Below are 13,891 nucleotides of genomic sequence, written 5' to 3' on the forward strand. Positions count from 1 at the left end.
AATAATAAAATGCAGCTGGAAGAGTTTTTTGGCTATGGATGAGGAGGGTAGCATGGAAAATTTATTGGTGTCTTTAATAAAAACAGCGAACGGTGCAATTTCACGATTGCGTCACACCAACTACCCAATGTCATTATCTGATAAGGAGCAACTGGCACTAGAAAAGGGGACAATTTGTTGGGTTTGTAGTGGTGTTTTTGCCCCAAAAGTTGCTGTCCAGGATCATAATCATCTTATTGACCCCAATTCAACGGGAAAAAGTAATTTTCGGTGGTGGGCTCACAATTCATGTAATTTAAAAATTAAACAGAAACTCTTTATTCCGGTTTTTATACATAATTCTAACTATGATCTGAAGTTTGTGCTACCAGCAATGGCACATCTTCAGAGAAATGGAACGGTGAATGATGCATGGGTGATAGACAGCTTTTCCTACAAAATCATTCCTTAATCATTGGAAAAGTTGGTTGTTTTGGAATTTATGTGGAGATTTATTGAAGACAACATTGAGTGCACGAATAAAATTCACTTTTGAGATTCCTACAGTTTTTTCCCTAAATCATTGAGCGAATTAATTCAAGTGCAGAAAAACGATGACAGCTGCAACGCTTTCCCCCTTCTCAAGCAACCATTTCCAAATGATTTATATAATTCGTTCACGGTCAAGGGCATATATCCTTATGATTATTATTGTTCCATGTCGAGATTCGCCGAGGAAACTATTCCCTCGATCAAATCGTTTTACGACAGTCTACACGATCGTAGGTGCACCCCCGATGAATACAGTTTTGCAAAAAAAAGTAAGGGTAGAGGGAGGGTGTAAAAATGGGTTTGAGTACTGCAAGCTGTATTTGTCGAGTGATGTTTTAACTTTGTTAGAAATGATGTGTAAAAATACGGACAAAATCTATGGGGAATTTAAGCTTGAGTTAGGATATTATTTTTCATCTCCTCATTTGGTGATGGACCTCATCCTAAAAATTAGTGGCGAAAAAATTGGGCTAATCACTGACATCGATCAGCACCTGTTCATTGAGAGGTCAATGAGAGGTGGATACGTTTTTTACGGGGATCGTATCTTAGAAACTGATCCAACTGGAGAGAAGACGGGGACAAAATCGGATGCAGTTTTCCTTGATATGAAATCTCTCTACCCCTTGGCCATGTCCTATTATGCGCTACCTTGCGATGAATATAAATGGCTCAATGACCCTCAAGCTCCGCATTTCCCCAACATTGACAGTGTTGAGGAGAATGGGCCGGTTGGATGGTTTTTTGAAATTGATGGGGAGATACTAGTTGAGCTTCACGAACAAGTAGAGGATTTTGTTTTTCCGTGCATCAATAGACCTGTGACTAGGGACTCTTTGAGCCTCCGCAATAGGCGTTTATTTGAGGTGGACGGATTGCATTGGTCACCTTCAAAAGAAAAACTTATTGCTGACCTTCTGCCGAAAAATAATATTGTTGTACATCATGTGGCTTTAAAATGGATCTGCAACAACGGTATTAACGTCACAAAGATTCATATAGCCCTCGAGTTTAGCCAAAAACCCTATCTGAAAACGTTTGTTGATGCCTTTGTCAAGAAACGTTCTGAAGCGCTAACGAAGCCGAAAAAGAAATTTCTAAGCTCATTTTGAATTTGGCTTTTGGTAAAATGTGTGAGAGTATTCGCAATAGAAATCATTGTGACGTCGTGACCGGTCTCAAACAATGTGCTCGAATTATTGCCGATCCAAATTACACTTCCTTCACAATCATTGGGCCGGACATGGTACTATTGAATAGAAAAAAAGAAGCATTGTCCTGAACAAAAATATTGCTGCAGGCAGTGTGATCTTTGAGATCTCTAAAAAGATCATGTTGGAATTCTACTACAATGTGGCTAGGGTACAGTGGCCGGTGAAGGGGCAAGTAGAGGTCTGCTACGGGGACACAGATTCTCTACTGTTAAAATTAAAAACCCATAATCTACTTGATGATTTGGCGCACGGTAAAATTATCAGCTCACGGATGGACTACACCAATTGGAGTGGGGTTTACCCAGAGCTAGTAAAACGTCGGGTGCCAAATCAGCTTTTATTTTTTAAATCAGAAACGGGAAGCGACATGATTTCCCGAAGTATGTTTGTAAGTCCGAAGGTGTACTCTATACAGACACACGACGAGGAAATCAAGAAACGTTGCAAAGGAGTGCCCATGCGCTATGTGGACAAGAATTTCGACATGGACATTTATAGGAATTGTATTGTTCAAAATACAATTCCACGAGCCAAATTGCTGGCAATTCGTTCCCTCAACAACAGGAACTTTACTGTAAATATAGAAAAAATTGCCAGGTGTACCATTTCCGACAAGGTCTTTGTTTGTCAAGACGGTGTGACTACCCTCCCCCTTGGGCACTATTTAACTTCAGACCGGGCCGAATGTGTTATCCATAGGGAAAGTCTCGGTTTGAATAAAGTCCAATAAATTTTTCCTAAAACCTTGGGGGGGGGGGGGGCTCGTGGCCTGGGGGGGGGGGGCTGGTCGCCAGTGGGGGGGCGCACCGCCACTACCAAAGTTATCTTTTTGACTTAGAGCAAATTTTTTTGTAAATGTACTTGTTGCAATGAAAAGAAAAAGTGATATTATTTTAGTGCTTCTTCTAGTGCATTTTTTATAAATAAATTTAAAAAGTGTATTTTTCTTTGTTTTCTGTAAGGTACTGTTATTTATAATACAAGAAATTAGATTCTTTATTGATTTTGTTCTTGAACGGACTAGTAGGGAAATTATTTAGTCATTAGACAACTATAGTCTACAGTTAGTTGTCCAAGTGAACTATTGAAAGGAAGATGTATCAATTTAAAACACCATTCGTATCATTTTGTGTGGGCCGTCAATGTCGGGCAAAACAGCACTCTTAACTAAAATAAATAAAAATTGTGATAAAATGTTTGTGGAAAAGCCGAAAAAAACTACTATTGTTACAGTATTTGGCAGGAATCATACGATAAAATAAAAGCAATTGCCACGACGGGATTGGTACAGATGCAATTCATGCAAGGACTTGACGTTTTCAACATTATTGAAGCAAACTCTTGGCTGATTATTGACGATCTGGCTGAATCTATGGAACAATGGTCCCAGGAAATCCTCTAATTGTTCACCGTTCACTCTGATCATGAACAGATTTCCGTTACTCTGGTTCTACACAATCTCTTTCATCAGAGCAAATGTATGCAAACACTTACATTGAACTGTACCTACTATATCATCTACGGAGTTGTTCGTGATTCTAGCTCCCTAATAACTCTCAATAAACAAATCTATCCAGGCGCCCCTAAATTTCTGCTCTCAGCGTACAATCAGGCAACTAATAAACCCTACGGCTATATCCTATTGGATCTTAATCAAAATACACCCGAGGATCTGCGTGTAGTCACAGATATTTTTGACAATGAAATTGCAGTATATCTCCCCGTGAACACAAAAACGACCTATTAGTTGCTATCATGACACTGAAGAAACTACATGAAAATATACATTTATTTTCAGTTCTAAGCACTTCAAAACCCTCGCTTAAAAAAGCCATACTCAAAAATTGTATTGACCATGATTTCATTAATCTAATATCTGAACTTTGTTTAAATTTGACCGAGGGCAATGTTCAACTGCCATAAGTAGTTAAGCAACAGGCAAGGCAACATCGTTCCATTGTACGTACTTTGGCCTCTAAAAGGAAAGGGAAGAATTTTAAAAAGAAACGACTTCTTCAGGCGGGTGGAATCTTTTTCACACTTTTACTGCCAATAATTGCAGGACTTGTAAACAGTTTTCTCTAGATGGCAAAACCCTATAAATTCAATCTAATAGAACTCGCTCTCTCACCCGCGGAATACTTTGAGAGCAATCTGAGTAAATTCCTTAACAACGAGAATATTGAGGATGATAAAAAACTGCTTTTACATCAAGATGCACTTCGCCGATTGGACAAAAATAAGCCCTATCGTGCGAAGGCTAATGGTATTGATCACAAAAAAGAATAATCTCCTCAAGACTCTGCTGCTGCTGCTGCTGCTGGAACACAATTGAAGAAGGAGGAATTGGATTCAATTGTATTGAAAATTGCAAATCTAATGCCCCACTCATATCGTGAACATAGTAAACGACTTCTAACCTATCTCATGGAAAGTGGTCAGGATCATATTCAAGTTGAGAGCAATGGGAGAGGAATTATAATTCAGGGCAAGAGCTATAATCTACTTGATTTAATCTATGATATGGTTACAAATCGTAAAGGAATATTATCATTTGACGCTCATCTATACAACTTTCTAAAAACATTAAACTTTCCCAAAAGTCTTATTAGCAATAGATAAATTCTAAAGAAATTAAATGAACATGCATCAACAATAACAACAACACCATTAAAACATGAAGAAGAGGAAGAAGATTTTAAATGAATCTTGGAAAATACTAGCAAACCTAGTGGAAACTTGACAATGATGGTGAGGAAAAATCGAAAACGTATCGTCTCCATCACCAACCACAACTAGCATACAAAAGGGTAACGGACGTTACAAAACGGTTCAAAACGGTTTACTTTCAAAACAGTTGAAGTTCTGAAAGGTGTTGATGAAAATATTGGTGAAGCGGTGAGTTTAAGTTCACCCACCACTCTTTCCAAGATCATTGGTGTTCACACTAAATGTGTACAAGAGTATCTACAAAATGAATCAAGTTACACTCTGCATAGAAATCATAGACTTCGTGCTAATAAATATCGAAAAACTAAAGCCTTTTCCCATAGAATATAATGCAACTAGATCTCCTAACTCTAGATGAGATTCAAAGACGTCAAAATACACCGTACACGTACATCCTACTTGCAATCAGTGTTTTTAGTCGCTATGCATATGTAATTCCATTGCGATCAAAGAGAGGCGTTAAAGTTGCTCAGGCCATTGAAAGCATTCTCGAACAGGATTCATATAAAAAAATTCAAACGGATCGCGGTAGTGAATTTGTTAATCCCCATGTTGCAAAAGTACTAGTGAAATATAGTACACTGCTCTATCATAGTTCTAGTCCTATAAAGGCTGCATTTGCCGAACCATTGATAAGAACTATTCGACTTTTAATTTCAAGATATTGTACATTAAAAATACACCGGCTTTTATTCAAGATTTAGATAGAATCATGTTGATTTATAATCAACGAACTCATCGATCACTGTCCAAATCAACCCCAATGGAAGTTCATCATTCTGATCATGATATAATTGACACCTTCTTAAACAATGTTCCAATGAAACGATTGTCAAGAAGAAAAATAAATTCAATGTTGGTGATACTGCTATAATTAATAGGACAACTAATTTTTTTGAAAAACTGAATTGCATTAGGTCCACCGATTTTTTTAAAGTGGAAAATATCATACACACTAAACCCTTAACTATTCGTTTATGCAATAACACAGATGAAGAGATTCTTGGCGGCTTTTATGGCTATGAACTACAAAAGTTTAAAAATATTAGTGACATTTATCAAATTGAAAAGATATTAAAAACACGTACTCGCAGGGGTAAGAAACAGTTACTTGTTCGGTGGCTAGGATACAACTCTGATTTTGATTCTTGGATCGGAGTTAAAGATATTGACAATGCCCAATGATTTCTATTTAACATTTATGTCCAACGTTTCCGATCCTCTCTACACCGACTTGAATAGGACAAGTGATTTTTGTTCAAAACTCTCCCCCGCCATCAAATTAGACAGTGTGTATGAAGTGGCTCTTGTCGACTGTATTCTCAAAAATACCTATGACGTCCTTAGAAAGGATCGTGTGTATGATATAAAAGTTATACCATTCGATTGGACACTCTTTGTCGACTATGAATGGGTTGAAATCTAGCGAATATCCACATACCAAATTGAAATATATTGAATACGATAATAGGACTGATTTGTGTCGTACAATCAATGGAAAAATCTCATATCGTAGGAATGGTTAATTCCATTTCAATTATTCATTAGAGCACGATAGGATTACTACAAGGGACGTACTACAATGTCTGGCTATGGTCTTGGTAGCTGGTTTGCTAGGCTATTTTGTTCAGCACTACCCCTTGCCAGAAAATATCTTGTACCTGCTGCATCAAATTTTACTGCCTCCACACTACAGGACTGGGGGTCGGGCAAGAATTTCAAGGAGAGTGTTAAAGAAAATATTAGATCTTCAGCATGAGTCATTGGTGAGCAATTAAAGTCTCAGCAAAATGGGAAAGGATTGAAAATAATGTATGCGCATCATTCACTCACCAGTCTCTACCTAGGCGGGAAGCGAAGGAGATCAACAAGGATTTTGAGGAATAAAACTAGGAAGACCAATAAGCAGAAGAAGAAGAAGAAAAAGATTGTTAGATCAAAGAAGGATTTCTTCTCATAAGATGAGTTATCTCCCCCACAAGGAATCATATCAATCAAATAGCTCGTCATTGAATCTATATAGTTCTGAAAGTGTTTATTTTACTTTCAAGTATAGGTACTATGAGCAATTTAATCCCCAGCTCCCGCTTTCGGAGAATATACACTTTTATATATTTTCTGGTGAAGGCTGTTTAATTGATTCGCCACCAGAATTTTTTCATGTAAATGGTGTAGCAAAGAAAAAGTCAGATAATACAACTCCAACTGTTGCCGACTGTCTCTCCTACGAAAACTGTATTCTACACAACCTATTCCAACAAGTTAATGTATTTATTAATGGAATATTGGTGAGCATTAGCAATAATTTATTAAACTATGCAAGTTACTTACAATTTATGATGATGACACCAAAGACGCACAAAGAGTTGAGAGGAAGATCCCTATTCAGTGATCAATGGTCTGGTGTGTATACCGAAGGTTATTTGACTACAGCGGTTAGCCAGGAACATTATATGGTTGAAATATCATGTCATGATATATTTAGTATATCTTAATGACTACCCCCCCAAAATCAAGATTGATCTAAAATTGTAACTGGCCCCATTGAATTTCATTAAGAGAAAAACACTTCCTGCAGCACCCGATGCAAATGTCATTATCACATCGGCAATTCTCCTCGTCCGAAAACAGCAGGTTATGAGCTCTGTTGCATTGGCAGTGGAAAAACTAAGAGCCAATGGTAACAACATTAAACTTCTTGTCCTCCATACGATCACCAATCAACGTCACATTGCCACCGGCTCTCGTAGCTATAACGACTCATCATTTATCAATGGAGAAATACCATCAAAATTGGCTTTGGCCTTTGTGAAGAGTGGCAGTGCCGTTGGATCCTGGACTGAATCCCCCCATGATTTCGATTTTTTTGGGTCTATCTATCCTTGCATGCAAAGTGAATGGTATTCCACTGTAAGCTCTATCATTTAACAAAAAAATCTTATAGAACTCTGTACGAGTTGACTATGCAATCTCTAGATCATGACTCTCAACTATTTGAAAATGGAATAACCGATTCAATGTTTTCAAAAATTATGGGGTAACTGTGTTGAACTTGTCGGGGACTCAGGATAAGAGCATAGTACGAACAGGGAATATAAGTTTAGAGTGTACATTTGCCGATGCTTTGACTGAGAGTATCACGCTAATATCATTGAGTCAATTTGAAACCTGTTGGGAAATCACACCCGACGGCAGTGTTCTACTAGATCTAGCACCATGAACACAAACCAAATAGTAAACGTATTTAGTATGGATCTATGCATGTCCCAGTAAAAGTCCTATTGTATACCTTCGGACTTCATTGAAAAAATTCCAAGCGTTAACAATACCTTAATCATTGTTAATAGCAGTCCATCGACATTGAAGACTGGCCATTGGCTATGCATCTTTCCAACAGCGGAGAATATTGAATTTTTTGATCCTCTTGGCCTATCAAATAAATTCTACACTCCATACATCAGCAAATTTATTGAAAGCAGTGAAAAAACCATTATTCAAAATCAACGAAGAGTACAGGATTTAACGACTAAGACATGTGACTTTCATGCACTACCCTTTTTCATGTTCAGATGTCGTGGCTATACCTACAAGCAGTTTCTCGACATCTACATTGATTTACCTCGACTGAAGAACTTTCTAGTGGAAAATATACTTACAAACATATTTAATATTGATTTCAGTGGCCTACGAATAAAATGTTATAAAAATGTATTTGAAATTTTTTATTAATAAATCAAAAAAATTTATATAAACGATAAAAAACGACTTTTCTACTCTTTAGATTTCATCTTCTTCTAGGTATAGGTATTTGTCGACAGCAGATAGTGTAGGTGGATTACCTGAATTCACAGTGTACTGATCCTGATGTAGTGAAATGCCAGGCTCACATTTTCTACAGTAGAGTGTGACTTCACTCTGGTCATATCTCTTTGTGAAGTCAAAAATACTATTCTCATTCATTCTATAGAATTCACATGTTTCAAATTGCCTATTTGAAGCAATTTCACAAACAGTGTCCTCAAGTGTCGAATCACATTCCGTTACAGCCAAAGAAAAATCAGTGGGAAAACCATTATTCAAAATCAACGAAGAGTACAGGATTTAACAACTAAGACATGTGACTTTCATGCACTACCCTTTTTCATGTTCAGATGTCGTGGCTATACCTACAAGCAGTTTCTCGACATCTACATTGATTTACCTCGACTGAAGAACTTTCTAGTGGAAAATATACTTACAAACATATTTAATATTGATTTCAGTGCCATATTAATTAATTTTTATAAAATTATTTTTTAATGATTTTAATAATAAATGACAAAAATTTATATAGATGATAAAAAACGACGTTTCTACCCTTTAGATTTCATCTTCTACTAGGTATTTGTCGACAACAGATAATACAAGTAAATTTCCCGAATTCACAGTATACTGATCCTGATGTACTGCAATGTCAGGGTCACATTTTCTACAGTAGAGTGTAACTTCACTCTTGTCATATCTTTTTGTGAAGTCAAAAATACTATTCTCATTCATTCTATAGAATTCACATGTTTCAATTTGCCTATTTGAAGCAATTTGACAGTGTCCTCAAGTGTCGAATCACATTCCCTTACAGCCAAAGAAAAACCAGTGGGCTTATAATCATAACGCCCATTGTCTTCACAACAATGACGTAGAAACCATATTCTTTTGTTGTTCCAAAAGTTGAATCGCTGACCCGGCTCCTCCTCCCAGAACAATCTAAAACCCCGACGATACCAATCTCGTAGCAATAAACTAAAATCACGATTAGGATTCTTTCCAATAATACCTGGATACTTATTCTGCCATTGATTACATTTATCACAGAGACAAAAGTAGCATGGGTGCCCCCTAGGCAGAGAGTCACGCACCTTTTCAAGACAGGAATTACAACCTTTAATCTTCATAGCATATCCTCTATGCAATTTACATGGGTTGCATAATCTACACTTTTCATCATACTCATCAATCATTGTGCAATTCTCACATGATGACCAGCTACCTAGTGTGTACATACATAGCAGACACGTATGGAACATTCTTTCATGTGTTGACACTCTCACTGCCACAATGAAACTGAGCTAGCAACAACAATAATTTGTCTGGGATAGAGAGAGAGGAGTAAATCATCCTTGAGCACCATTTTTCTCATGAAAAAAGTCCTAAATTTCTAAACTAATGTTTAAAAGCATATCCACAATATCATTTTGCCGTGTCGTGATCAATATATCAATAAATTGTGTAAATGCATTTGGACCACGACGTAGAAGCTTCATAATATAGTCTAGTTATGGAGAATCACTGTTCATTATATCGACAAGCATTCCCCGAGAAAATATCTTCCTTTGAATAGACAACTCTAGAAAATCGTCATCTAGAATCAAACGTTTTTCCATAAGCACTAGCTTCCCCATGATTCACTCTTTCTCAAATAGCTTTTACGTCGAGTCCTAACACATAGAAGAATAGAAGAACGTAGAAGAATAGCTTCTACGTTTTTTTTAGAGTCCTAACACTCTCACAACCAACTACAGACTAACCAGAATTTTTTTCTACTCTAAAAAATATACACTAGTACTTACTTTACTTACTTAACTCCCATCCGGCTGGATTGGCCGATTCAGGGCTTCTCCTCTGACTGAACTATGGCAAAGCTTCTTATACGATTCCCTGATTGCTGCAGTCATAAGAATTACCGACAGGGGATGGCTGGGAAAGTTTTCCCTCCAGCGCTTGGGAGGTCGTCCATTTGGGAGGGAGGCATCAATCCTTCCTTCAAACTCAATTTTTGGAAGTTGGGCTGGGGACATCCACTGAACTTGGCCTAACCATCGAAGCTGTTGAAGCTTGATGGTCTGCATGATTGTCTGGGAATAGTTGAGCGTAGACAATAGCCGTTCGTTTGATATTCGGTCAAGGTAGGTGATGCCAGCAAGATCTAAGGGATTTTGTTTCAAAGGCCGCCAACCGGCGTTTGTCTTCTGCTTTCAAGGTCCATGTCTCTGCTCCGTAGGTTGCTACTGGAACCACAAGAGCTCGAAAAAGGCGTGTTTTTAGTTTCAGCGACAGATGTTTGTTTTTCCAGATCGATCGCAATGACTTGAAGCATGCTGAGGCAAGGGCGAGGCGTCGTTTAATGTCTTTTGAGGAGTCGTTTGTGGACGTCAGCTCACATCCTAGGTAAACGAAATGGTCAACCCACTCGATCTCTTCCCCCTGGATCATAATTTTGCTGGATTGAAGGCCTGTATCTGTATGCCGCGTTACCTTCATGGCTTTTGTCTTGTTAGCATTGATTTTCATCCCAAAGGAACTAGCTGCATGATCAATATCGTTAGCGCTTGATTGCAGTTCCTTTAGTTGTTCGTTTAGGCGATTAATGTGATCGGCGTATGCAAGCAAGTCAAAGAGGTGTCCACTCATGAGTGCTCCCGTATCATTGGGCACCAGTGCCAGTACAGGATTCAGGAATAGGCAGAACAGAGTGGGATGAGTAGGCATCCTTGCCGCACTCCTGAAGAGGTTGAGAATTCTTCAGTAAAGCCTTCGCTGGTCTGCACCATGCTTCTAGACTTCTCGTACATGCTCTTGACAATGTCAATAATGTCAGTGGGAATACCATAGTGTGCCAAGACATGCCATAGGCCATCTCACCAAATTAGATCGAAAGCTTGTTTGAAATCGATAAACAGCTGGTACAGCTCTTTCCCGAATTCCAAGTATCTTTCCATAATCTGTCTGATCACAAAAATTTGGTCTATGGTGGATCGGTTTTGACGGAAGCCAGCTTGATATTCAGGGATTACGTGTCTTGTCAGGTTTCTGATCCGACCAAGGAGAATTTTCGTAAGAATTTTAGCTGGTTGGCAAGTAAGTGATATAAGTCTGAAGTTATCGCAGTTACTTTTAGATCCTTTCTTATGCAAGGGCACTATGACAGATTTCGACCAAGAATCGGGGAAGTATTTAATTTCCCATACAGCTGTTACTATTTTGTGGTACAGATCAACGACGACATCAGATTCCACTTTTAGCTGTTTTGCCTGTATACCGTCTATTCCGGGTGCCTTATTTGACTTGAGGAATTTGAGTGTGGCTTCTAATTCTGACCTTAAGGGTGGTGGGGGTGGTTCCTCATCTCTGTGTGCTGGGAACTTTCGAAGCACTTCAGGATCTGGGTTTACTGTGAGATTAAGCTTTTCCTGGAAGTGTTCTTTCCAGCGATCTCGGATTCCGGCACAAGTAGTTATTTTGTGTCCATTTTTATCTAAGAGATCGAGGCACTTCGCTTCTTTGCGGTTTGTCAGCTCTCTAGCATGTTTGAACATGAGGTGTGAGTTACCCCTACGGGAGTCCTCCTCACACTGCCGACATTTTTCAGTAGTCATGTCTTTTAGTGTTTGGTGGGTTTTCTTCTCAATTTGACGTTTAAGGTTTTTGAATCTATCCTTGCTTTCTCGATCCTGCTTGTTTTGGAGAGTTCGTTTCTCGGTACACATATCAATAATCTCCTGGGTAATTTATGGCTTGTCTTCTGCAGATTTACGGCCGAGGACAAGCTCAGCTGTCTCGCTTACGGCCAGGCTGCTTTGCGAAACAAGTAGATCGATGTCGGCTGGACTCAGCAGATCAGGTGTTTCTTGCAAGGTCTTTGACAGTCGTTCGTTGAGTTGCATTCTGTACTCTTGTCTCGTCTTAAGGTCTTTAAGGGCTTCTATCCGGAATCTTGGAGCTTTTTGTTTCGGCTTGACAACGGCCTTTAATCTTAGGCAAAGCGATGACATGAGGAGATTGTGATCACTATCAAAGTCCCCACCTCCTAGCGTCACTGTGTCTGTTATTGAAGATTTCCATCGGCTGGATACCAGTATATAATCTATCATGTTGGCAGTCCTTCCATTGGGGGACCACCACGTGACTTTTCTCTTTTGTCTGTGCTTGAATATTGTGTATGTGATAAAAAGCTCGTTATCTCGGCAGAATTCAGTGAGTCGTTCTCCTCTGCCGTTGATCTGTCCGATCCCGAACTTGCCCATGACATCTTCGCTTCCGCGATTGTCGCTCCCCACGATGGCATTAAAGTCCCCGAGGACTAACGCGATGTCTTTCTTCGGAATGGTGTTGACAAGGCTCTGGAGCTGAGAGTAGAAATCTTCCGACTCTTCGTCCGACCTTGATGAATCCGGAGCATAGACCTATACAACGGAGAGGTTTTTGAACTGGCTTTTGAGTCGGATCATTATTAATCTTTCTGAGACAGACACCACTGATAGAAGAGATTTCCTTGCTGCTTTTGTCAGCAAAAAGCTGACTTCTTGTCTGTGTGTTCCGTCTTGTCTTCCAAAAAGCAGGAGGATTGCGTCTCCTATTTGTTCTTCGCTGGTACCTGGTAGATGAGTCTCTGAGAGGCCGATGATGTCCCAATTGTTGCGGTTTGCTTCACGGAGGAACATGTCTTTCTTTCCTAGTTTCAAAAGTGTCCGAAGATTTAACGTGCCGATTCTGGTGGTGATTTTTGTAGATAAAACCGGTCTAGTGTCCGTTTGTGACGGACTTGTCAAACGTTGCCTTGATTCGTTTCCAACGCTGTTGGCTGTCAATACATCGGTTGCCCCGGATGCGGTAGCTTGTCCGTCGGTTTCCCCGGACGCGGTAGCTTGTCCGTCGGTTTCCCCGGACGCGGTAGCCCTATTTCGTGTTCTCATTGATTGCCTAGTCATAATTCATAATGAGGAAAAGTTTCTTGGCTAGCTTTTGAAGCAATGGCAAGCCAATCCTCTCTGCTTCTAGCCACAACCGTTGACACCCTTGAGTGTGTCTTCCGCTCTTCTCAGTTGTCCTCGCTGCGAGGATCATCCCACTTGACATCACGGCATCACCAAGCAATTTATCCCATTACTGGGGGTGAGTTTAACGTCTTCGAGACATATCCACGCGCCGGTGGGCCCAGCGAGATCGCTAAATGAGGGGCTCACCTCCTCCTCTTTCCGTATTTATATCCCCCAGACAAGGGTGCACCGGCTATCTAAGACCCCCAGAGACTGGGTCCCCCCTTGAAAAGAAAAAAATACCTTTGATTTAGAAACAATTTTATTGAGCACAATTACAACAATAATATTCACTGATGCATTTTGTTCTCATCAATATATTTCGATAGCACATCTAATGCTGCCTGAAGTTTATTTATATGGAGAGCATTCACTTTTCCAGCAAAACATAGTTGCTCCTCCTGCTTAAACTTGCTTAATGATATCACATATTTAGCATACATATTGTCCCATTCAAGGCATAGTCTACAGCCTCCAGTTATTTCCACAGCCACATTGGGTACTCGTATATCGTTTCTGCTGCTGTCGGCTCCATCATTAATCTCCAATAATGTAAATGCACCA

The 13,891-nt window shown here is 39.3% G+C and overlaps 1 protein-coding gene across 1 annotated transcript; it reads right to left on the minus strand.

Moving 5' to 3' along the window:
• Positions 1-12,019: 12,019 nt before the first annotated feature.
• Positions 12,020-12,952, minus strand: LOC148943285 (protein CFDP2-like). Its single transcript, XM_089101078.1, has 2 exons — positions 12,764-12,952; positions 12,020-12,694 (listed from the first exon to the last, which is right to left on the minus strand). The coding sequence occupies exons 1-2, from the start codon at positions 12,950-12,952 to the stop codon at positions 12,020-12,022; spliced, it is 864 nt and encodes a 287-aa protein (XP_088957204.1).
• Between the last annotated feature and the right edge of the window lie 939 nt (positions 12,953-13,891).

The sequence above is a fragment of the Artemia sp. Qi Xiang Cuo genome, chromosome 15 (genome assembly GCF_049724085.1).
Source record: "Artemia sp. Qi Xiang Cuo chromosome 15, ASM4972408v1, whole genome shotgun sequence".
NCBI lineage: Eukaryota > Metazoa > Arthropoda > Branchiopoda > Anostraca > Artemiidae > Artemia > Artemia sp. Qi Xiang Cuo.